We start from the raw sequence: 26,508 nt of genomic DNA on the forward strand, positions 1-26,508 counted from the left end.
GACTGCTGCAGAAAACTTGCATCAGCAACTAGAAAAAAAATCTAGAGTATAGGAGAACATACAGGAAAAAGGAAAAAAAAACCACAACAGGAGAGATAGATGGTTCTGACATTTTCTGTGCAATAATAATAGTAACAATAAATTATTTCAGTTATAGTTCCTTTGTTTCAAAAACAATTCTAAAGAAAAAAAAAAATTCACATTTACCTGTATGGGCAACACCACAAGAGCAACACAGATCATAATGACAACAAGCAGCTTTGAAGGCCATATCTTGGGTGTAACATCCCCAAAGCCCACAGTAGAAAATGTCACTATGCAGAAATAAAGGGAGTCAAAGAGAGTCAACCTGTTTCCTGCTCGTTCCAGATGCTGAATTCCACAAATACTATGTAGAAAAGAATGAATAAAGACATGAAAAACAAAAACTGTTCAAGCTTGATGATTATGCAGAGAACTATTTTCAGAATTCATAAATTGCTTAGCAAAGACATTTTTTTCCAAGAAAAGTAAAAATTAGTATCAAACCAGAAGTGTTATATTGTTACAATTTTCAAATGTCATTTGTAATAAAAGAAACACATTTTTTATTATTCTAATATGATAGGCACAACTGTTGCTAGGTTTTGCTTAGTGGCTGTTGTGAAGGAGAGTGGTATATAGAACATCATGGATTGATGCAATTCCTTTCTAAACCAGAACAAAACAGATGGTATAGAGCTGCCACCATTCAACATTTTTTATAGATATGTTTCAACTTTTTCAGGGAGGGTTTGCTGCTGTGGCCAAGAAAACTACATATACAGCTTTCTTTAAATCTCTCTCTTTCTGCTGGTCTCTGGCCCTTTCTGTGGTGGAAGTTATTGATGTAAACCAGTTATAAGAGCACATGTTGCATACTGGGAGGTTTCTGTTGGTACAAATGGGTACTGACTGTCTGGGATAAACTGCACATGAGATTGCAGACTGCTGAATTATCAGAGGAAAAGGCATCCAGGGTCAGCCTTCAGGTAGGAAACTGGTAAAATTCTGCTCACTAAAAGTACAGGGTAGAAATGCAGGGCTTGGCTGGGTCTGTAATAGCAGAGCAAGTGGAGTTCATCCCTTCCAGTCACACATTCCTGAGAAGAAGTAAACAGCTGCCCAAGGTAACTGATAATTATTTTTCTTGGAATCAGCATGATATGCTTTTGGTTTTTAGAAGCTGTAAGAGAATCTCTCCACAGGTCATCCTGCTATTTCAAACATTGCAGATTTCAAAAATATCTCACTTTGTACATATATATCATGGCAAAGAGCTTTCCAAGCTTAAAATATGATCTTCTCTGATATAGTGGAATGACTTAGATCAGTTCAGGCTTTTAAAATATATTCACCTATATAAAAAAACCCCAATGTGTGAACCACCCTGAACAGCACTTTTTCTAGCAGGATGATTTCTCCTCAGAGAATTAGATAAATAACTAACAAATCATATCGTATTCCTCAGTAATTATTCTAGAACATACTAAATATTATTTCTTCATCTATGGTATCCAGATGGTAAGAGTCCCTCATTAATATCTGCCATGGGAAGACCTCTGCATCACCAGGGAGACCCTGTGTTTATAACAGTGTTAGCAGTTGTTCTTCTGTTCTCTGGTCTGTTCTCCAAATTTAATTTAGCTGTGGGCAGTGGCATTTCCAGAACATATGGATCAAATTCCCAGTTTCCTTTTCACAGTTCTAGCATTTGTAGTTTTCACACATCTCAAAATGTTCTAAAAAGGGTGGGGTTTTTTCCCCTGTTGTTTGCCTAAGTATGCTTCAGTCAGAACTGATATTTATATTCCTATCCAGTTCATCCCACATTTTTCACTGGAGTTGTAATCCAGATCTTCCATTATTTCACTATGTTCACAGTTTGGCTGGTTTTTTTTTTTTTTTTTTTTTTTTTTTTAGAAAAGGATAATTATATTTTTGTCCCTGAAAATACTAACAGAAGGACTGTAAGTAATTATGCTAATGAAGTTTTCTTTTGCTCTCAGACAAGGAAGTTTCTCAGCTAAAGCCTTTTCTAGTTATAATATGAAATAATGAAGTAAATTGTAAATGCACTGAAGCATGGAAAAAGAAGTTATTTTAATATCAATATTCACATGAGATACATGTCATTTTAAAAGCAGAATGGAGATGGATTTTCAATTCTTTATTTTAATATTCTCAATCACCTGTGTGAATTTTCTTCTCTCTAGCTGCCTTTTGTTGCTATATCCCAAAACCACATAACCTTGGCTTCAGGAATTAAGCTCATAAGGGCCAGGAAAGCAGCAGGGAGCTTACAGTGAGCCAGGGATATGGATCCCCTGTAACAGGACTATTGCACCACTGCCCTCAGCAGATTAAATATCTGCAGATGAGATTGTATTGAACCATAATGCATGAGCCTATCATGGGTAGAAATGTATTTTTTCTGGTGTTCATGCCTGTGAAATTACTTGGTGTTTGCAAATGCAAAATGATCAGTTTTACTCCTTGTATCTGACAGGATGGATTAAAATATAAAAATTTGGTACCCTCAGGCTAGTTTTTTCTAATTTTCAAGGAATTAGAATTGTTTATTTCTTGCTCTTTTTGTAAAACCTTGACAATTTTTAATAGCTTGATGACAGGAAAAACTCATGTCTTGAATTATTATTATTATTATTATTATTATTATTATTATTATTATTATTATTGTTGTTGTTGTTGTTGTTGTTGTTGTTATTGAGACTTCCACAGCCAGTCTATCCAATCATACTTCAGCTGAACTGAAATTAGGTAATTTACCATGAACCATTTTAGCCTTTTCTAAGTGAACAGTAGAATTCCCATTGAATTCAGTGAGATCAAGATTTCATTTACAGTTTTATGTATTCCTATTCCTTGAAGCCATCAAACTAATGTGCTTGATCCAAAATGTTGTGGATTCAAGATGTTTCTCATTGAACTTAGTGGGCATGAGCCCAATTCCTACATTTAGTTAAAGTATTAAAGTCAGAGTTAACAGTATTAAAGATAAAGGAGCTGCTTCTTTGCTGAAGAGGAAATTTAGCTCTCCTAACAACTTGTTGATCAAATTCATTTCTTTCCTCGAAATTATTTGCACCTCATTTGTAGTTCTATCAAACTGCACTTGAAGTTTCACCCTGCATACAAGGGAATGATAAATCCAAAATCAGGTTACCAAGTCTGGGTCTTTTGGTGCTCTGCTTTGTCTTTACTGGAGCCAGAGAGCACCAAACTGCAGAAAAAAACTGATTTTCAAAAAGACAGCTTTATGGGAGTCTAATTAAAAATTAAAATATTACCTCTGTGACTACTCCCCCAAGAATATTACAGTTACAGCTCACCAACAATGCCTTTAGAGAAATATTACTCAGCACTGACAGCACATTCCCATCTGCCTGGGAATTACCTGATCGCACTGCAGAGAGTGCAGTGGAACATCAGTGCATGTCCACGAGGCCAAGTCCACATTGATTAGTTATTCCATTCCCCACAACTCATTGACATATTTTAATTCATCCCAATTCCTTAGATGAAAAAGTATCAGTTTGGTGGGGTTTTTTTCAGAAATGAAGCATTAATTGTTACTTTTAGCATAAATTCTGCATGTAAAAATACAGATGTTCTTGTCTCCTTTCTTGTTTCCTGGTATAAAGAAATGTGCAGTAACTCAGGCTTCATATTTTGCCTGTTTTGAGATTTTTGGTGATATTTTTATCTCCTTTTTTGCTTCCTCTTCCTCTTTCATCTCCTGAAGATAAATAATTTATCTAGTCATCATTGGATAAACAACATTATTTCAATCAAGAAAGGAATATACAGTAAAGCATTGCTACAACAGCAATGCTAACACCTACTTGTTTTTGTGGAGAAAATAAACCACTGTAATAATCAGTACACAGAGAGTCCCTAGTTAAACATAAGGCAAATTCAGTACTTTCTATGCCCATTTTAGGATTCCTGTGAATTCAGGAAGGCTGTCTTTTCACAGTGGATCCAAGAGAGGCACTTACAACAAAACAAAACTGCCTCAATGCAGAAGAGATTTAGTATTTCTAAAAAATCCCATAGAAAGCCAAACTAAGTGTCTGCTGAATCAAAAGTAGTGTCAAAAAATGTAATACAAATATCCAGAGGACAGAAGTATGATTCCAAATACTCAGCTACCACTGCACTTGAAAAACAGAAAGTAAAGATAATAACATGTAATCTCTGAAGATTGGTAATGTTTAGTTTGGGTATTATTTGAACTTTTGAGAGTTCAGTCTCTGTTTTACTGGAAGCTTTCTTTCTAGTTCCAGGAATCTTTGTTTGCTTGAGTATCTTATGTGCCAAAACTAACTCCTGTTTGTAAATAAGCTGTCTCTACATGCCTTACAGAAATAAACACTGCAGAGTAAAATAATCCCTGAGACTGTCAGTTTTTTATCCTATTGCAGAAGGATGTCACAGAAATGGATGTAACAAGAACCATTTGGATAGTATTTTGCAAATACTGTACATTTACTATCCTTGTTTATAACAAATTGTTTAGAGTCCCTTTGGTGTCAATTTATATTTTCATTTGTCAGCGCTGACAAATTAATCTGATTTCTACATTTTCACTTCTAGAGAAAATTACTGTTTACACATACAACCTCCTGAGATCTGAAATAATGCACCAGAGGCTGAGCCAAAAGTCAGAGATGCTTCTGTGAGCTGAGGATCAGGCAGCAATTACCAGCACTGTTTTTTTTGGACCTGTAACTTTGAGCTCCTTGTGTAATTACTTTGCCATATTTGCTGCAGCTGGCTGAAGGGACTAGCAAATGAAAGTGTTAAATCAACATGGATTCATTTCACCAGATTCAGTGTGATCCTGTGGCAAAGGCTCAGTGCTCCTGTACTAGAGAAGTTACACCTGAACTAACTCACAAGCTTAGCAATCCTGCTTAAGCAAATGTCCTCAGTAGTTTCTCACATCTAAAACTCTTCACAAATTCCTCATATCCTACCAGAGAATGGTGATGCTAGAACAAATCAGAAATTAAGCTCTCATTATTTGATTGTCCTTGATAATGCCAATTGCTGTTCATGTCTTTTAACAATTTCTGAGCCTACTATCACAGATTTTTTTCTTTATGAGAAAAAATTGGAATGAACTACTAGTCAACAAAATTGTTGACAGACCACTAACTGTAGCAAATATTCATGGGTGAAGTACAAATACAGTGAAATACTGAAAAAAAGGACCATGTTGACTTCCTAGGATACAGATAAGAATTTGAGACATATTTTACCACTATAGTGACTGTCACTGCTTAAGGAAACTTCCTCAATCTCTACACCAAAATAAAATGTACCTATAGAACAGTTCATTCTTCAGTCTCACTCTAGAAGATATAATATCTAAAAAAAGTCTGATAAATGTATAGAGGTCTTAAAATTGGCAAAAGGTGCTCACCACTTGCCAAAGATGTTAATATTAAGCTGGTGCCAGTCTGAAGTCCTTGAAATGAAAGTGGTGTTGGGACTAATGCTGTATTTGGAGAATGCCCTGCTTTTTTACAGAGGAAGACAGTTTTCCATATTAGAAATTGTCTCTGTGGGGTGTTCAGTCTTCTCTAGAACATCATGCAGAGCCAGATGCAGGTTTGTCCCATATTTTAAAATTAGAGGTTATGGAACAGCAATTCTCAGTGTGGAGAATCAGTATTCATATAACATTAGACATGCAATTTTCACAAACTCTGGGTTGAATACTAATAAAAGTGGAGTGACATTAAAGTGCATATGGAAATATTGTCTGTTGACTTCTTAGTGACAATACATGCAGAATGTGAAGGTGTTGGTAATCACCCTACCTGTGACCTAAAAACCTGATGCTTTCTGACAGAAACCTTGACACTTGTGTAAATAATGAAGAGATGAATGAAAAGAACAAGGGACGACAGAAACTGCAGCAAGTAAAAGAGTGAAGCAACAATCACAAGTTACTCTGACTAATAATAAAATGTTAATCCCATCCAAAAGCCCTGCAGATGATGTTTTAACTTGCTCAAAACCAAATGCTTCAATTTTTTCCTCGTGCCTTGTGCCTTTTCTCAGCTCTCTTCTAAAATCAGTGGGTTTTTCCTAATTTATTTCCTGAAAGCAATTTTCCATAAACAATATTAAAATAGAAAAAAAGCCTCACTAGTTTATGTACAATTTTCATAAAGTTATTATGACAGAATCTGGTACAATATATCATGTAAAATATATCAAATTTAAGCATTCCAATGAGAAGATGCTATTTTCACCTTTCATTCCACATAAAAGGCTTTAAAGCTGTAGGAATTACTGAATTTCAGGACACAGAAAGTTTTAATTGCATACAAGACAGTGAAAAAAATGAGGGAGAACTGCTGACTGGAAAGATGAAGGTTGTCATGCTGCCAGGTAACCCTTGCAGTTCTTAGCTGGCAACAACTCATCTAACAAATGCACAGATCAGCTTCAAGGTATTCACTGACTAGGCAAAAGAGATACTGGACATTGTGGTTTCTTAATATTAAAGGATAAAAGTTGTCACAATCTCAGACATTTTTGCAACTCTAAGGCCACTTCATCAGAAAGTTCAACATAAATCTATTTTTCCAGACAGGTTTTTTTCAGAGACCAGCATTCATTTTCATACAACACTGTCCTGTCCTTTTTTTTTTTTTTTCCCAGAATCACAATGAGAAGGAGAAGAGTTGGATTAATTCAACAGGCTTTGAATCAAACTTTTCAGTTCTGTGGGACTTGGAACACAAGTTGAGGCAAGGGTGATGAATTTACTTTCACTACACAACAATGCCACCATATCAGAAATTAATTCAGACTTTCTCTTCACATGGAAAGGTCATTTTTGTTTGTATTCCAGTTTTATCTTTATCCCAAATGATGGTGTTTGATTATATGATTATTACTTACCCATGGTGTCCTTTATAAGCATTTTCCTTCCCCAAAGATCAGAACATTATATGCAGCTAATGGTTGCAAAAGCTCAACTTATAAAAATAAACTCTCCCCCTAGGAACTCATGTGACTTCCAGCAACTGCAGAACATCTTGTTAAGCAGAATAGAGTATTATGAAATAACCAAGTGTATATAAATATTTGTTTAATCTGAGTGAGAACCTTTCTACTGCTGCTGCTGCCTTTAGTGGGATAAGAAGTGGAGCTGCAATTAAAGAGCTCTGGTCATTGAGACTGCACAAGCAGGTCCCTCTCTGGGCAGCCTTCAGCTCAGTGTGTTTCCACAGGCAGGTCTGTCCACACTTCAGCCTCTAAGCCCAAAGGACCACCTGTATTTGTGTGAGCTTTGATGGTAAATAAAGTAAATTTTGGCAGCCCAGCTTCAATGTGTCAACACTGTGGCACCCAAGAGCCTGCTGGAGCCTGGGGTTCTGGACTGCTCACACAAGGAGTCAGAAACCACTCAGGAAACAGAATCACAGTCACTACTTAGTCACCAGATACTCCTCATCTGCAGAGTGCTACAGAATTAGGTGACATTCTATACCTATCCTTCCTTGGGAAGAATAATTAAGTAATCTATTTATAATATTCAAAAATTACATGTGTTGTGCTGGAAAATTCAAATGCAAACCTCTAATTTAATGCACCCGAAATGTTATGCTTCAGAACATCGTGTTTAATGTTTCTTGCAACAGTTTTGAAACACACTTAGGGTGTAACAGTTGTTATGCAAACCACCCACACTCCCTCAATCAAACTGAACTAATAATTGAAAGATTCATTATCTGAATATTTGTTAAATGTGCATAAGAAAAAGATAACCCAGTGTGCAGAATATTCTGCTAACTACTGACAGAAACCTTTTGTTAATTTTCAACCTAACTCAAGTCATGGCATATTTTAATGACAAATGAATTTAATTTTATTGTTAAGTCAAAATTCTCTCCTTATCAGATTTTCCATTTTCATTTGATTTTTAAGGATATTCATAGATCTTCCTTACTCTTATATCCATTTTTACATCTCCCTGACAGCCTTTCATCAGTCTGCACTTTGAGTGCAACTTCTTTTTGCTGCTCCCATTGCTGCTATTGAAACAGCTGCTTCAGGACAAGCTAGTTACCTTACTCCAGCTGCAACATTTTATGGTTGCTAACACCATAAACAAAAAAGAATTTCTTAGAAAATAACAGGTAAATAATATTAAGGAAGAATGGACTTTCTTGCAGTGCTTATCCTGCTGTGAAATAAATACAATAATTAATACAGGCTGGAGTGGTCTAAAACTTGCAAGTGACTCAAATCAAATGCCTCTTGTCTTATTCCCTTTAACCACAGCTATGAGGTGAGCAGCCCTTTGGAAAGCTCACAAGTGATGTTCTCCTCTCCAGCTTAAATTTCCACAGACTTTGGGTAATGGGAAACTTTCTACTGTCCTCCCTTCTGAAAAATGTAAATATAGAAAGAATGTTTAAGATAAAAGGCTGTAGGTCAGATCACATGAGGTCAGTGGTGCACATTTCTTGCTTTTCAAGCTGCCCTGTGAAAACACTGACTCATCAACAGTCTTTGTTCTCATGGTGAGTGTTTCCCTCCAATATTTTGGCTGTCATGTGCACAAATTTGGCATCATTTAAGCTTCTTTCATATGCATTGGTGTTATAAGTGTTGGTACCTCTGTCAGTGAGGTCACCTGTACAGGAAAGAACAAAGGCCACCAGTTACTCTCAGATCTGTGACCTCCCTGTCAACATTAGAAACAGAGTATCTGGCCAATAACTACACAGAGCTCTGAGCTTGCAAGCAAGGTTTGCTTGATCTGGGCTACAAAAGTAAACCCTCTGCATGTGTGTTCAGTTTGTCCTCAATGTAGCTGCTACAGTCCATGACAGTCCCAAGCCAAAGAGAGTTCAAACAGACAGTGAGCTAAATAGAAACATTTGCTGGGCTGCTGCTTTACAAGGAGAGTGTCCACACAGCTGCTTAAAGGGGTGGCTGTATGGGCAGAGCCAAGAAAAGTGCACTGATATATCCAGTCTGTCTATTTAGAACACTAGATTTGTGATGAGTAGAAAGTTCACTGCAGAGTGCAAGATAAAAAGGGGTGTTTGGAAACTGCAGTGTGCCCTAAAATACAGCCTGGTTTGTTTTTTTTAAATACTCATATGGTATGCTTTGTCTCTTCTATTTCACAATAAATTGTTGTTAAAAAACCAAGGGCATACATGAAAATGTATGCCACATAAATAAATTTTCCTTGGTTTTGTTCCTTCTGGAAAGGTATTTTTATTTCAGTCACCTCCTTGTTGACCTACAGCCTTAGCTAGAGACAACCTTTTGGACAGTGACCAAGGAAACAACTGGCTTGTGAAAAAGATATAATTAAGCACCAGACCTAATGCTTAGGTTTGCTAAAACACCAGAAAGGGGGGAAGTGTTAAATACAGGTTGTGTAATGGGGTGAAAATTACAGGAGGTAATCTGTGAGGAGATAAAAGCAATATATTCAACCATGCATTACAGGGTAGACTCCTTTACTGTTTGAGTTCCTGCTTGGAAACCCAGCAATTCTTTCAGCTACGAGCCAGAGGGCCTGGATACCCTGGTTTGATCAGCAAGCCCTGGGATTTCATGGTCATTCATCATTTTCCTCCTGCTCCTCACTACTGTTAACACTGGTTTCCACTGAAATCTGATGATTTCAGTGAAATGTTTTAGTTGAGTGAAAAATCCTGAACTTATAATACTTAAAGAGTTTTCTGAAAGTCAGAGAAATTTTCTTTGGGAAACCTGTTTTGACAATGTGCTTGCTTGAAGAAAACCTTCCAAGTCTAATAACTTCTTTGGCTGGAATTCAAATGGATCTATATATATTACTATTTTTAAAAATCATTGAAATCCAAAACCTGACAGGACTATTGAAATGTGAGGTTTGATGGTTTAAAAAACACAAGCATGTTTAGGGAAAAAAAACAGTGTACAGGATTAATACTCATCATCTAAAGGAAGGGCACAGGTGGTGTCATGATGCCCAAAAAGAAGAGACACATGACTGAAAAACTTCCTCAAGCAGCCAGGAAAATGGAATTAATGACCTCAACACCAGAGAGATGAAGGCAGGGAGGAAGAAGAAGGAAGACCACTGTGCCTACCAGGACTGACAGCATATTCTACAATTTCTGCTTTGTTTTGTCTGGCATGTTTTCCTCTTGATTGCTTAGCCCATGGAGAATATTCAGTAAGATTTTATTCTTGCTACACACGCACTACAACTCATAAAATTAGACTTTCACTCTGAATATGCAATAGGAAGCATTTCATATTTGCCTTAAAGTTGGCTGAATATTTTGTGCATTTTTATTTTCTTTTATAGTTTTATAATATTAGTGAAGTGAACAAAAAGAGATCAAGTGAAGGAGTACAATTAAAAGATGGCACACAGTCATTCTTTTTGCCACAGGGACAGTTAAAACAGAAGTAAATTTCTCTGCTGAGAGGATGTTTGGGCAGTGCAACAGGCTCCCCTAGGAAGTGGTCCTGGCACCAAGCCTGTCAAAGTTCAAGAACCATCTGGACAAAGCTTTTAGTCATATGATTTAGTTTTAAGTAAACCTGTTAGGAGTGGGGAGTTAGACTTCATGATGGGTTACTTCCAACTTGAAATATTCAGTGATTTATCCAATTTTAGTAAATGCAAGTATATGCCCATATGTAGCTGTGCCCTCTCATCAATAACTTTATTTTTAACTTCTTTGCATAAGATATTTGCATTTACTTGTTTTTCCTCTGCTCATCTCTAATGAAAAGAAACTTGCAAAATATAGGACTGTACTTAAACCAAAAAGCAGATTAAGTGCTCATTCTCAGCAGCTGACTAAGGCTTGTCACGTACGAAAGCCAATGGTAATAATGACCTAAAATATAAAATAAAAAGTAACTGAAATGGAATGCCACAAATAATTTTGTTCTGAACAATACATGCAGTTACAGCAGACCTTTAAACAGCCTTGTCTCTTGTATGATCCCCTACTCCTTCAGCACAAGAGAACACCCTGCTTGCCCTGCAGTGCCATTACATGGATTGTGTGTTCTGTGCCCAAAGGAACTCATCATGGCATTTCATTCCTATTGTTAACCTTTGCAGCCTACAAAGTCAACCTATGGCTTGTTCTTCAGTTTTCACTAATGAACACTGATTATTTTTAGTTCCTTATTGATGTGACTCAGGCATTTCTGCTCTAATATATATGGCAGAAATGCAAAACTTCCAAAAACATGGAAAAAATACAGCTGTGTTTGTGCAAAGAATGGGAGCATATGTTCAGCCCCAGGCATATATCTGAGTTCCTTTATAGGCACACAGTTAGCTATTTTACTGATATAACATAACTAAACTAATTTACTACCTTTAACTTATTTTAGAAGGTTTTAATTGCCAGTGGAAGTACAGAACTCACTAATCAGAGTGCTTTTTATTTGGATTATACTCTAAAGGGTCTACATCTACAAACTACTGTTTTATGTGTATTGATCACCCAAGTGTGACACTCTATGACTGACTGTGCCTTTACTCTTCACTTCTTTGAAAAACATCTGTCTAAATATTATGGTAATTTCTAATGGATTACCAACTATACAGAAAAGATATTTTTTTAAAATGCACTTTAGATGTGATTTTTTTCTTTTAAAACCATTGTAAGTGCACTGAAATCCTTCTTTTTAGATGATCTGGTATCTCAACCTGATTTCTGCCAATGCCTATGAGATGTGCTTTCAGCATGCCAAAAAACATCAACATGTTTAATACAGACACAGAGTGAGTGACTAGTTCCTGGAGGCTGGTGTCAACTTCTGTTTGTATGGCCAAAGTTATATCAAACAACTCTTTTAACTCTTCACTTTCTGATTTGATAAATATGAACTTTACTAAATTTCACACCCTTAAAATATGGTTGGAATATGAAACAGACAACAAAAGAGAACAAAGCATTGAAGAGTTATGGTGATCCCAAATCACCATAAAGAATTACTGCTCACTGGAGAACCAGAATAACTGGTGGCATCTGATAATATCATAAAATGTGTTAGCATAAACCACCACAAATACCAAATCTCTGTAAAGTAAAAGAAATGGTTTGTCAGCCTAATAAATCAGTCAATGAAAGATATATTTGTGTTTTTTTAAGTCTGCATGCTAATGACTTCATTTTTGAGCCAGGAATTGTGAGTGATGATGGTTTGATGCCAGCTACTGAATGGTGAAGTAACATTCTCAACAGTTACTCACTATTGTTACACTTGGCATTCTATTTGCTACTGTCTAAAATGATAGAGTATTTTCAAAAACAGCATGTGAGCATCAGGTTTTTTCTTTTTACTGCAAAGACAAAATGAAGCTTGTGAAATGCAATGCCTTCCTCTAAGGAAAGAGATGGAAGACTGAGGGTTTTAACACTTATTTGGTATATCAAATTAACCCTTTAAGGGCAATTATACCTGCTTTTATTTAAGTCTTCCCAAAACCAAACCAAAACTTAAGATTTATTTTGCCAGTATGATCGTACAGTATTTCACATCCTGCAGACTCTGGTTACGTTCCAGATCAACTTTCATTCCAGCATTTTATTTTCCTGAAGTTATTCTTGTCACTGTTCTGTTCTATTCTTGCTCTGAAGGCAACAAACATCTTTTGCATATATAACATTTACATTTTCACACAAGGGATCTACTTACAAGCTTGTATGTTTATAAACCTTTGGAAGCTTACTAGAAAACCTCCTTCCTAATAATCTGCTCAGTTCACCTCCCTGGCTCCCCATGTCAAATCCTTTTATCTGACTGCATTTTTTCCTGTGGATCTTTGTCAAGTGTTGATAATTTTCAAGACATGCACACCTCAAATGCATATTGCACTTATTAAAATACGGTTATTGTTTGGGGTTTTTTTTTATGGAATATGGAATTATATTTTTCTTTGTTATTCCTTATTTATCCTTGCTCTTTGAACAATCTCTTCTACATTTTTTCCAAACCCCATTTTATGACAGAAAGCACATTTTGCTGATTTAATTTTTTAATTTTACTGAGACATTACATATTCCTCAGAGCCACTCTATTTTGTGCTTTGTTCCTGCAAAGGAATAAGAACAGGAATGCATTTAGACCAACTTTGAGGAATTTTACATGTTGCTTTACAAGCAAGCCATAATTAGTTAATATCAGCAATAAACTTGATTTTATTATCTCTCACAAAATTCAAAATACAATTGCAGGAGAAAGGACACCATGGAGATGCAATCTTAGAATTGTATTTCTAACAGTCCAAATGTTATATGGCTCAAAATCATTTGCTCTTTTTCCCTCCATTTGTAATTGTAATTGGGCTGTGCTGCCAGAACAAGCTCTGCTTGTCATGGTATCTGGTAATATTATTACTCTATTGCAAGATGTCATGATAATAAAAGCTGAAATTCTCCCAATGGCATATTCAGAGTGCATAATGTTTTCAAAAATATTGTGACTCCCTAATATTCTCAATGCATCTTTAATGAAAAGTTGTCAGGATTATTGATGTAAATATTAGCAGCACTTGGTATTTGAGAGAGATTTTTGGAAGTTATTGGGGAAAATATTGGGAAAAAATCTGAGTGACATTTTATCTCCTTCTTGGGCAGGGGGTTTGGTTTTGAACATATGATTTGCACTCTCCTTAAATATGCATATTTTGATTACTGTAGTTTCAGTAGCTTCACATGGCATTAAAAATTACTAGAAGAGAAAGATAAAAACGCTTCAGAGGATAGAGGCTGGAACTTTCAGAATGCCAAGTAAGTACTTTGATGTGTAACTCCTATCAAGAGTAAAGGCCTTGCAAGACAGGCTGAAAATTCTTCCCAGCATCAATTTAAAATATTGATTTATACAACAGTCTGCTAGACTGTGAAATTGCAATTACATTAATTGTCAAAGCATTATTTATTTGACCTATAATGTAGACATACACACTGTATTGTACTGAAATACTGAGATATTGTGTGCTACAACAGAGAACAAAAAATGTGGATAAGTTAATTTTGCATTTCAAATTTATACAAATTTAACTTTGCCCACCTATATCTACATTCAGTTTGGAACTACTGATTTTCAGATTAATAATGGATCTGCAACCTGTGCTAAAAAATTAGCAAAGTTTGTATCTTGAAAAGATCACAAGTACATGAAGCTGTCTCATTTTCCAGGGTGAAATAAAAGAACAGAAATCTCTCAATCACACTGTTTAATTGCTTCATTTATATATCTCTATATATATTCCAAAAAGAAGAATTTACTTATAAATAATGTTGTTGATACCCCATTTTAGAGATGCTTTGTGAAGGCAGCTTTCTGAGCTATCATTTAGTCTGATTATTTTTTATTTTAAGCAAACAAGATGACTACAAATGTATCTCTCACACTAAGAAGATAATTGAGATTGAACCTCCTAACCTTTATGACTTTCTTCCACAGACCACAGTAAGTAGACTATTCAAATTGTTATTAATTTCACTGGTGTCTGTGTCTAGTTTTAAATATTCCATTACATCAGTGGCACAGAGAATTCCCTGCATGAGCCATGGGAAAGATGCTGACCTAATTATTTTAGAAATAACTATGTAGAAACATCTAAAAAGATTAACAAAGGAAATATTATGTCACTACCAAATTAATAACTAAAATAGCATGAAAATCACTGTGTAATTATCTAGGTTTCCATAGAAACTGTCTTTGATGGGTAGCCAAAGAGACTTCTGATTGAGCTTCAATACTTCTGCTCTCCCTATAATACATGATCTGCCTTTCACAAACAACTACCAGCATACATCCTCATCCTACACTCTTCATGCAACACTCCTCAACAGCACTAATAACTAACATGCTTTTTTCAGATCTGAACTCTTGAACTTAAATATGAAAAAATATCTTTAAAGTTTATTATTACAAATACAGAGTCATCAACAAAAAATTGTATACAGTAATATTTCTGTGTTGTCACAATAAAATAGTTTCATAAAAATATGAAAGGGCATTAATCAAAGATACAACTGTGGGTTTTATTTCATTTTTTCATGGTAATTTTCCATTACATTTTTTAACCTTTTGAAAAGCCTTGGCCATTTAAGTACTAATTATAGGCATGTAAGCAAATGGATCCCAGTGCTAGCAGAGGTGAAAGAAGTGTGGCTTTCCCATAAATTTGTATTCCAATAAGAGTTTTATCTGATTAGTTTCATTTAAATAATCTAAATTAGCAAACTAAATCTAAACTATATTTTGAAACACTGTTTTTCCATTTGTCTTATACAGCAGATTTCAGCAAAGCCACCTTAGAAATTTCTGTACCTAAAAAAGAGAAACTCTGTATTCAATATGTGTTTCTCCTACCAAAGCTCAAGAGAATGTTGGCCTTGAGTTCATGCAGAGTTTTTCCTGGAAGGCAGTATTTCACATGAACTCTAGTTGAATTTATAGATCATTTGCTCAAAAATAGTAAGTGGGTGTTTTAGGAAATGTTTTGCTGTTGACTTCCCAGGAGCTGCACAGCCTTTTCATTGTCTCCTCACTTAAGGAAGTGCCAAAGCACTGTCTGAACTCAACCTCAATTTCATTGCACACATGCAGAGAGAAAGCACCCATCCACACTGGAATTGAGGAACTGAGGAGCAGAACAAGGGCAGGAGTTGGTACAATGGATGTGGAAGGTACTGCATGTGCTACTGGCCTACTTCTAGATCTACTTGCTGATGTTTGGAGAGTGCTGCACAGGAATACTTCAAAACAAAAAACAGAGATCCAATGTTTGAAACAAGTGGTTTCCTGATAGATCTGCTTTCTTTCAGAGAAAGAAAAGTGCTATTACTTCAGTGCTTTGTGGGATTCTTGTAATAGCTGAATAATTTATTTTGTATTATTTACAGTTACTTAGAACTTTCAATTAATGTTGTATAATATTCTGGGATTTAAATTCTGCAATTCTTGTTTATTCTGTTAGCTCCTGAAACTTCACATGCTTTTACTACTTTAGAATAATTGGATTCTGAAAGACAGCACAGTCATATCTTGTGCTGTCCTGGTATGCAGAAAACCTCTCTAAATCAAACTGAGACTGGTCTTGAACACTGCTCTACAACAAAACATAACATCACAGAAAGAACTGCAGACCCAAACTCCACATTTTATTTTACATTACATAATCTACCAACACTTTTTATCCTACTTGAGGTTAGGCATCTTTCTTGGATAACTGCCATTACAAGCTTCTGTCAAAATCAACACAGAAAGGTAAAGTTGAGACCTCCATGGGGTGATTTAGTTCCCTTCAGATCATCCTCTGAGGAGTTTGTATCTGCTTATTGATAATAAAGGGAATTGGAGCACTGAGATACCTTTTTCTCTCTCAAATTTTCTGTGATTAATCTTTGCTTGGTTGGGTGTTTTCTTCCTTTGACACATTGTTCCAAATAAGGTTTTGACTTGTCTTGTTTGGACTAGATCATTGCTGGGATTTGTCTTCATCCTTTCAAGAAACTCCTACTGCTTCCTCCTGATGAGAACTGTGAATGGATAATTGCCATTGAGGCTACAGTACTGGCATTCTATATTCTAGGTATTCTCTAACTTACTGTGTGGAAACATCCTTATTTTCTGATGTTGAAAGGACTGAAGTGTAAAAAATGTTAAGACTGACCTCAATCAGCTTTCCATGAAAGCAAGTTTGTGCAGGTTTGAGTATGAAAAAAATATCTGTCCATCTCATAGAATTTGTAGCCACCTCCTTCACAAGCTAATCACTCTACACTGGTGATATATGACTAACACTGCTTTAGAATTCAAAATAACTTCTAATAGATGATTCACTGTGTCACAGAAAGATGTCTGAAATACTCATTCACTGTTATTTGTCTTCTTGTACAGTTTACAGAAATAATTAGTATTCCATTTGACAAACAAGTGCAAACATCCATTAGCTTAATGACACAACACATATTATGACTAGGTCTGTAACTCTCACTAGAACTCTCTCAATAGTAACTGCTGAACAGTCTGTCATATTGAAGCACACATGTTTTAGTAGATGTAAAATTGCTCTAGTTACAAGGCCACTGAGATGCTTAAAGAAAGAAAAATCATTAAGACAGCCTAATCTGTCTTTCAAGTCTGAAAAAGAGAAAAAAAAATCCTTGTATGTAATCTCTAAATTACAGATACATGAAAATGTTCTTATAGATTTACTGACCTGCAAATGAGTTCCACCCCCAGATCCATAAACAATTATCACCAAAGATCAAAGAGTGGAGTAGAGCATAAATTTTGTTGTGGTTACTGTTTGCTCTGTAATAACATTGAAAATTGTCAGCTGTATACAAAAACACAGAAGGAGCCTTTCTCTCTGAGTGAAAAGAACAGGCATCTAAAGGCTGTGAGATTAGCCAATCAGTTGTAACCTCAGATAATTAATTTTCTTACTTTTCATTGGAAAGCTTCCATCTGAGTTGTAAGACATAAGCTGGCATGTGCCCATCTGTGCAACCATCACTTATAAAATTCTGATGTGGAGATGTAAATGATGGCTTTACAGATGATGCACAAGGTGAAATTCATTTTCTGTGGGCTTCCTGCTAGTTATGGTGAAGTTATTTTGAAAATACTTATTCTACACAGACAGGAACAAAGCCAATGAGGAATCTTTCTGGGCATCCTACCATCTTGGACTTCTTATAAAATCATGTCACTCACATAAAAAACTCCATTCCATCTCTGTCTATGTGTCTGCCAAAAAAAGATGGCTTTGAACAGAAAACCCTGTGTTTTAAAGCTATACTGGCTTCACAAGTGCTGATGTTGCTCTTGCAGCAGATGGCACAAGCCTGGCAACCAGGAGCTAAGGGGGCTGTGGGGTTTTAATTGAATCCACACAGGGCCTGAGTGTCAGCAGGGAGGCTCAATGAGGGCAGGCACACCATGAGCATGTCCCCCATCTTCTAAAGAGAAAGTGCTCTGCACCTGAAGGCATTGTACTCAAGCTACTAATCCAGGCTTAGTAATTCTGCTTTACTGAAGGCATGGTACTAGATGGAGCAGGGCATTGTTCCTAAATGCAACCAAAACATGCTTATGAAAACAGACTGGTGATTACTGAAAAGTTTTGTGCGTTGTGCAAGGGCTGGCTCCCAAACATGTTCAGGGTATTCACCTGGGCACTGTCTGCCTTTGCAGAAAACATGAAAGATCAGTCTGGTGAAAGGCACCCTTAAGTGGACAGATTTCAGTAGGAAGGAATTTATATAAGCTCTAAATGATGTCTGTAAAATTAAACACTCTCTCAAATTCCCCATAGATGTAACATAACCAAAGACACTAAGTTAATTTATTTGGATTGTTTATAGAGTTTCTTAGGGTATTTTAAATATATAATCAGTAGTATAAAGAAAGAATGTGTAAAAATGCCATTAGTGTGTGTTAACATAGACAAGAGTAACAATCACTTGAACATCACTTCAGTCTGAGAGAAGTCTGCAGATGCTTGAACTACTGTTCTCAGTCAAAAAGTGCTTTGTTTCCTTGTTACTGCATTATTGGGTGTCTTCATCTTATTCAGCTCATTTTCAAATCCAGCAGGGTCAGTCCTAGGTCAGTAAATAATGAACTATAATGAAGTTGTATCTACAGCTATTGAGCCCAGCCATTATTACAGGTGAGCTTGCCACTTCCTGCATGTTTTAGTGTCAGTTAACACAATGCCTGCTGGTGAACAAGATACATAGTTTGTGCAGCATTTCAGTAAAATATTGAAGCAGGTAGGTAAAAAAAAGGTGAAGGATTATTTATTCAATATCCCCTTGTATTGTAAAAAACTAAAAAGCAAAATTAAAAATGTCCAAGTCCTTATGCATATAAAATGACATAATGTTCAGTAGGAGATTAATCATCACAAAAATTCATTACTGTGTGGAACAGGCAGCATTTGTCATTAAGCCCTAAGTGTGTGGCCCTAAGACAAAGGGTAAAATTGGACCATTCATTTAGCCACCAGCTAGAGCAAACTCCTCTTCTAAAAAGCCATGTGCTATGTTACTCTTATTACCAAAAGGGTTAGGCAGCATATAACAGTGACTATCAGAAAAGCAAGCTAGAGAAATAAAGTAAGAGAAAAATCTAATTATTGTCTCCAAAATGACACACCAAACTTTATCAATGTGCTGACCTAAAGGCATCTTGTCTGGCAAAACAAATACAGGTGATTTAGCCTTTCCACACAAAACCATCTTCTCTCTTCTCTGTCCTCTTGTACACCAGCTTGTATCACACTGTACACAGTCCAATATTTCCCCCGAGTATGATTCTCAATTCTCAGGCACTACTGATGAGAAAATTCTGTATGTTAAGTAAGCTACAGAGCTACTGTATAGCCAGACTGATCATGTAGTCTCCCTTATCTGCCTCCAGGCCTGGCTAATACCACATCACCCTGGAACAATATGGACATGGGGAAATTGAGTGGTATTTCCTGTAGATGCAAATTGAAGTTTTCAGGTCTTACAGCAAAACATTCTTCAGAGTAATACATTTTGGTTGTTTGAACCTACCATCCAGTACTGTCAGTACCCTAGATTAATACATTCTACACCAGCTCCAATCTGGATCATTAATAGCCATCCCCTGTAATCCTTAGGGGAACCTGACTCGGTCAAACTCTTAAGGCTGAGATATTGCACATTGTTCTCTGTCCCAGCAGTCAGAGGAGAGTGACCTTGGTGTGGGTCAATATAATTCTGTTGGTACTCTTCACATGTGAGTGACTTCTCTGCTGAGGCTGCACTCTTGGTACATATGTAAAGTTCTTCCTGCCTTATCCTGTGATTTTGCATCATCTGTATTTCCTTCCTTAGAGTGAGAAGGATTCCTTTTCCTTCATGCATGCACCTTCCAAGCCCAGTGCATCCAGACCCCAGTAGTACAGGTGCTAGTTAACACTTTCACTGAAGTGTCCCACCCTTATTTCACTAAATGGTTTCCACCAGGCCTGTTTTATCACCACATAGGAGAGAAAGAGAAGCCAACATGTATAATAAAAAAGAGGGGACTCTGCCACTTACCAAGTGAAGATGAGACATAATAAGGTAGATATTAAAATGAGCACTTGGTTAAACATTGCCGACTGTGTGCGTTGGATGGCTCGGTGAAGATCATTCTGTATTAATGGAAAATAGCTGTTATTTTGGGGTTTGAACCAATAAGTCAGGATCTGATTCTGTAGAAGAATTATGCAGTACCCTGATAGCAATGCAGTCACTCAAATGCACTTAAGAGTTTCCTGATAATACAGAAGGTGCAGAAGCGCCAGCTGTGATTCTGTGATTATTTAAGTAGTTCTTTGTTCATCCCAGCACAATTCTGATCCTATTGCAAGCTGCCTTGAGGTCTGCTCGTGTCTAGCTTACAAATTACAGGCTGCAAGGCCCAATTATGGCCTAACAGTTGAGTTCCCTGCAATTGTGTCTGAATGGCAGAGTAGCAAAAGAACCATCCACTGTCATTTCCTTTATTGGCACAGTAACAATTTATACTAATTGAGATTTCATTTCACGTCTTACTTTTTCTAGTTTTCATGCAGAAAGCAGTTTAGTAATGCTTGACCATTTCTATAATTTAAATACAGATCTGGTTAGCTTCCCATTAGGGTTGGACTGTACTGCCAAAAACCCACTAAAGACAATATACTAAAAAAATACAACTCTAGAATATTTATTTCCTTTGCATACTTACAATCATATTTTCTAAAGCATGCTTTGCCAGCCAGCAATTTAAAAATACAGGAATAAACAGGTTTCTTAGGACTGGCCAGAAAATCTGAAAGAAAAATTAACAAATTCATTAGAAGCTTTTCTGATTCAAGCAGCAATGAAACACTTGGAAAAAATACTTACTATTTATGTGTTTCTAGCGTGAATTTGGCTTTAAATAACATTTTTTGTCTTCTTTTGTGATTAACCACATGCAAGATAATTAGATAAAATAGGAACACAGTCCGTTTTCACTGCAGACATGAGTGATTCTTACATTTCTAAAACCAGCTGGTTTATTTTATTGATTGTGCTGTAGTTGGAGTTAGAGGGTTTTGGTTTTGTTTGTGTCCATGGAAGAGGAAAGTTATCGGTATGACTTCAGTAGCAAACTACCTTCTTATTGTTGGCAAATTTCTGTTCCCGTAGGCACAAACACGTCATCCACACAAGAATAAAATTTACTTGAAAAAAGTAGGAGTATTTGTGCAGCTATAAAAGTGCAATGTGCAAATGGATTAATTCAAATATGTTTACCGTGATGATGAAAGGGACAGCATTAATTATTTCCAGGAGAAAGGGTATTCTCAGAATTTGTTCCCAGATATTTCCCTTCAAAGAAAAGGAAAAAAACCCCACAATGTCACAGTCAGCTTACAAACAGTTCTGATGAGAAATACATGTGATATCCCAATGAAACACAGGGAGTCTCTCCCATACCTGAAATTCAGGATTATCATTCATCTCAGATTTAAACACGTGACAAATGTGAATATAAATATAGATCACTCTGGATCCTTTTTCCTACAGTTTATCATAATGTACTTCCCAACTAAAAGATAGATACTTTTAAATCCCCTTCCTTTCATCCTTTCCATTTATCTTTTATCTTTACCTTGTATTTTTTCTTTCCCAACTCTTTTGGAGTGGCAAGTAAGGAAGAAATCGAGTGTTTAATATTTGAGTTGGACTACAATATCAAGTTCTCTATTTCTGCCACCAACACTTCAGAACACTTCAGGGCTTTTTGGAAGTTGCTTCCATGAAATAAGAGCTCTTCCCACATATTTCAGTGAAGTGGTATTGATCTTTTAATTTGCTTACTGCTAGCAACAGAATGAGGATAATTCTACTTTTTCCCCCAAGTCTGCACAGTGACTGTGACTGATTAAATGTTGAGATGAAAATCCACATATTAAACAAGGAAGGTAGTTGAACTTCAGTGACTTACAGCTTTACTAATGCTGTGTATCAGGACTCTATCATAGGTAATGCAATAATAGTGTAGCACATACCATGGCTGTACTACAAGAATTTGCAGTAGAGAATTATATTTTCAGTTGCAATGGCATGTGCATCTGCCCTGAAAAAATAACCACCTGATACAGCCACTGAAAATTAAATACAAACTCCATATCATATAAAATTCTTTACCCATTTTTAACTCTTCACATCTGGAAGCCACTATACCTCAGGGACAGTTTTATTGTCTTCCATGTAATTGCAGTTGGTGGGAATCAGACATAAAAGTGAAATTATGAGGCTGTAAATTATGAGGGGGTTTTGTATGAAGAGTAAAATCAAAATCAAATCTGATTTTTCAAACTGAACCATTTTGTGATTTCACATATTTCCTCATTTTTAATGTAAGGAGTTTTCTCCTCTGCATTATAGAGAAGAAATGTCACATAATTTACTTGTGCAGCAAAATGCCAGTATGGATGGGCTCCAGGTAATTCGAGATGTATGCAGCTGTAGGATTCTGGCTTCCACATGGAAAGGCATCATGAGTTCTACAAAACTGCCTTTTGCAGTGAGAATGTATGGTGCTGCTCAAAGCCCTGAGAATGCCTGAGCACCAGGCATATGCAGGATTGCCAGATGTCTGTGGCAAGTTTTGACAATGGAGATTTTTGATGTAGACATCTTTCAGAATTCTGGCCAAGGACAAACCCTCATGTAATACTTAAGGCTGTGAGAATGCAGATTGTAAACCTTCCATTCCTGAATCCAAGTGATCAGCATCACAACACAGTGCTACATCCTTTGCATTCCTCTCCATTTAAAAGCTATAAAAAATGCAAATTCACTGTATCATAGTAGCATGGTATGCTACTCTGCCCTCACTATTCTGCATGTTGAATCATTTCTCATGTCATGAACCAGGTATCAGAAAGGTCAATCTCTTGGAGTATTCTCTCAAATTACTGCTTTATTCATTTTACATGTTATTGGTGAAATCCTAGTAATGTGCACTCCACTGCCAACACAATCTTTTTTTTCTTGTTTTCTTGCTTACTAATTCTCTGACTTGTAGAAGTTAGTTACTTAAATTGTGAAAGTTTTGAAAATGTTTCCATAAAATAAGTAATCTCTCAGATTTACATGAACCTTTGGACACCCTGGCTGTGCAGAAAAGGCTTACAGAGGGTGAAATAACACCCATTCTTAGCTTCAAGAGAATGGTGTAAAACTAGGAAAACAGGACCAGAGGGAAGGAGGTGTTTTCATCAAGTGGACTGATGTGATTGAAAAATTTTGTTGCTTCTTAGATTAGTCCTCTAGTTCTTTCTCTTATGGGGAGTGAAATCAGAGAATTGCCTCAACTTCTGTGACAAGTGTATGCAGAAAATTAAGGCAGTAGAGCTTTCCATTTATCACACACTAATGAGTAACTTCTCATGGAAGCTGATTTGCCAAGAATTCACCTTTTGTACCCACTGAAACTGATCACAAGCAGAATGGATGAGGCTAAAATGCTGTCCAATAAACCCAAGAAGAGCACAAATTGTGATTGCCCTTTACTGTTTTGCCACCAGGATATAAATTTTGGACTATTTCTGCCCATAATTGATTTGTACTTGTAACTCCCAACCCTTAAATAATATATGCTTCAAGGATTAAGAAGAATAATTTTTAGACAGCAGACAACTGCAAGCCTCTTAGCATTATTGGGCACTAAGGAAAACATTTATGCCATAATCACTCAATAAGCACATTGAAATACAAGACTCTAAATTCTACTGAGTGTCAGTAATACAAAATATAATACGAAAAAAAAATATTATCCCTGAAGATATTTTCAGATTTAGAAACCAAAATTTTTGTGTTTTCTTTGGTAAATGATTTCAAATGCTTTTAGTATTTTTCTCCTGAAGATACTAGAAATGCAGAGATAGAGCAGAACAAAATGAAATAAAGAAAAAATTAACTTTTAAAGGAGAATGCAAATATAAAAATACATTGCATTCACATCAAATTATTACAAGACATTTTCAAAACATATTCCAACAGCATCACACATATGGATAACACAAGTATGAAGATATCCTATTTTTTAATTTTCTTTTTTTTTATTTTATTTTTTTAATTTTAGTTTTTCTGGGCACAGTTTTAGAGGGCTAAACCCTGAATTATATGTATTGAGTAGCTACAGCTTTGAAATAAATGACAAATGTGTCCAATACATTATGGACACAAAAATAAAACTGCACAATTGAAAAATCAGTGTCACAAAACCAAGGTTACTTTTGAGAATGTGTTTTCAAATTACAGTGTGCCAGTAGACAATGGAAAATAGTGAGCATTTAACTGCTGACTTCCACTTTTATATATTAGAGTTGGCTCATAAATTTGGGAAACAGGGCTGCCTGTGTGACAATATGCCATCCTTGAAAAGTGCATTTTTCTGAACTCTCTGCTTGGACACCAGCATGGGCACAGGTACATAAGCTTTATATTCAAACATTTAATTCATTAATTTTTAATGAATTGGCTAAAAATAACAAAGAGTTCTTACCTTGTAGCTTAGATAACTTAGCAACAGAGTTTCAAAGAGACTTATTACAGCCACAGACACCTTAAGTGAAAAAAAAAAGCTTTTAGAGAATAGAAATTAACATTACAATGAAAATAAAAGATTACATAAAACAGCTTTTCCATGAATCCTCTAAAACCCTCTCAGCTAAAAGCATTTTGCCTGAAGCTTAGATATTGTTATTTTTCTGAATTTCATTTATTCCTAAACAGTACCAAAATCTCCCCACATGAGAGAGAGAAGGAAGCTGTAAATAAGGAAAGTCAGTCAGCTCTTTACTTTGTGAAGATTTATGAATGTGTGGAAAAGCAAATGTTTTTTCTTACTGTGTATAATGCAGAAAGTCAAAAGCAGCAAAAAATGATACAGATGAATAATTATTGATTTTAATATTTAAATGCAGCTGAGCTAGACTTACCAGCCTCCAATTAGATTATATGTAGTTACTGCATTTATTAAATAATTTCAAATAGTTAAATAATCAAATATCAAAATATTAAAACAAAATACTTAAATCTTTATAGATATTAAGAATTTACTTAAGTTCTATGCATAGAAAGCATTTATATTTTAATGTGTATCGTGGAAATATTCCATCAAGATGGATTCTATCAGGCTGGAGCCTGAGAGCAAGACTCAGGATTTTAAACATTAAATTAATACTCCCTACAGCTGAAAACTCTGAAGGGTGCAGAGTGTCTTTATCTAGAAGCAAAAAAGACGCTATGAATTGGGAAATAATTAAAAACACAAATTATGAAAATAGGCAATCAAAATATATCAGATTCTCTACATAATTATTAGTTTTAGATAAACTCAAGCTCTATTTTCAGATAAATTCCTACCCCCACCAAATAGATATATTAGAAAAGGACCATATCCATAGGCAAATAAATATCTCAGTATATTTAAATTAAATTTAATGAGGTATTCTGAACACTAGGTCAAAAGTTATTCAAACTGTGCATAATTTAAAGCTATTTTCAAGGGCATCTTCCCTTAGAAAATTGTGTATTATGAAGAGGTACAATCATTGCATTGGCATTGCACCAATCATGGTGAGAGAATACAAATATAATGGTATAACCAATCTGGAAGCTTAAGTAATAGGTTTTCTCTTAGTAAAAAACCACATATCACAGACAGAATCAGTACAGATCAGCTGATCTTTATGCTTCTGCTGTACTTGGTGTTCAAGATTTTCTTGCTGACATCAGCATTTCCAAGTATCCTTCCTCACTGCTACAATTCTGTAAACAAACATCATCTGCAGTTGTTACATGGAAATAATTTAATTGGTCATTTACACATTACCTGTAATCCCCACAAAGGTAAGCTTCGATTCACCCAAATAATGGGAGACCTGTTCATTACAGTAAGGAAATAAATATGAAATTAATCATAATCTGGTGTTAAAAAAAAAAAAAAAAAAAAAAAAAAAAAAAAAAAAGTTGTACATGTGAATAGAAATTAGAGCAAACTTATCGAAAAAAAATTCTCAGTAATAAAACTAATACTAATACTAAACTAATAATTAATACTTATACTAAAACTAATAATCTGAGTATTGACATGTCTTTTATTTCTAATCCACAGCAAATCATTAGGCTCCTGTGGGAAACTGACAGTCTTTTTGTGTGAACATTTTGCTATCTGTGTAATGATACAAACAGTATCTAACTCTCAGGAGCTGTCATGTCTTGCAAGAATCCTATCAGTGCTAACAGACACTTGATACAGCACCACTGGAATGGAACACTCTCAGTGCCACAATAATTTCCTGTTAATCATTTACTGCTATTCAGGATTGGTTTTTTAAATTATGGGGTTCATTTTTTATTTCTGCAAGGTATCAGCATT

General features: G+C 35.7%; 1 protein-coding gene across 4 annotated transcripts in view; it reads right to left on the reverse strand.

Annotated features, from left to right (window-relative positions):
- The window catches only part of KCNT2 (potassium sodium-activated channel subfamily T member 2), a 111,819-nt gene that overhangs the window by 49,310 nt on the left and 36,001 nt on the right, over nt 1–26,508 (reverse strand). For all 4 annotated transcript variants that reach the window (XM_056498206.1, XM_056498209.1, XM_056498207.1 and 1 more), the window contains exons 5-10: nt 25,963–26,011; nt 24,631–24,690; nt 21,369–21,443; nt 20,815–20,898; nt 20,145–20,239; nt 208–388 (exon numbers count right to left, since the gene is read on the reverse strand). In XM_056498206.1, the coding sequence (XP_056354181.1) occupies nt 208–388; nt 20,145–20,239; nt 20,815–20,898; nt 21,369–21,443; nt 24,631–24,690; nt 25,963–26,011 (544 nt within the window). The remainder of the gene's footprint in view (nt 1–207; nt 389–20,144; nt 20,240–20,814; nt 20,899–21,368; nt 21,444–24,630; nt 24,691–25,962; nt 26,012–26,508) is intronic.

Source organism: Oenanthe melanoleuca, chromosome 8 (genome assembly GCF_029582105.1).
Source record: "Oenanthe melanoleuca isolate GR-GAL-2019-014 chromosome 8, OMel1.0, whole genome shotgun sequence".
Classification (NCBI taxonomy): domain Eukaryota; kingdom Metazoa; phylum Chordata; class Aves; order Passeriformes; family Muscicapidae; genus Oenanthe; species Oenanthe melanoleuca.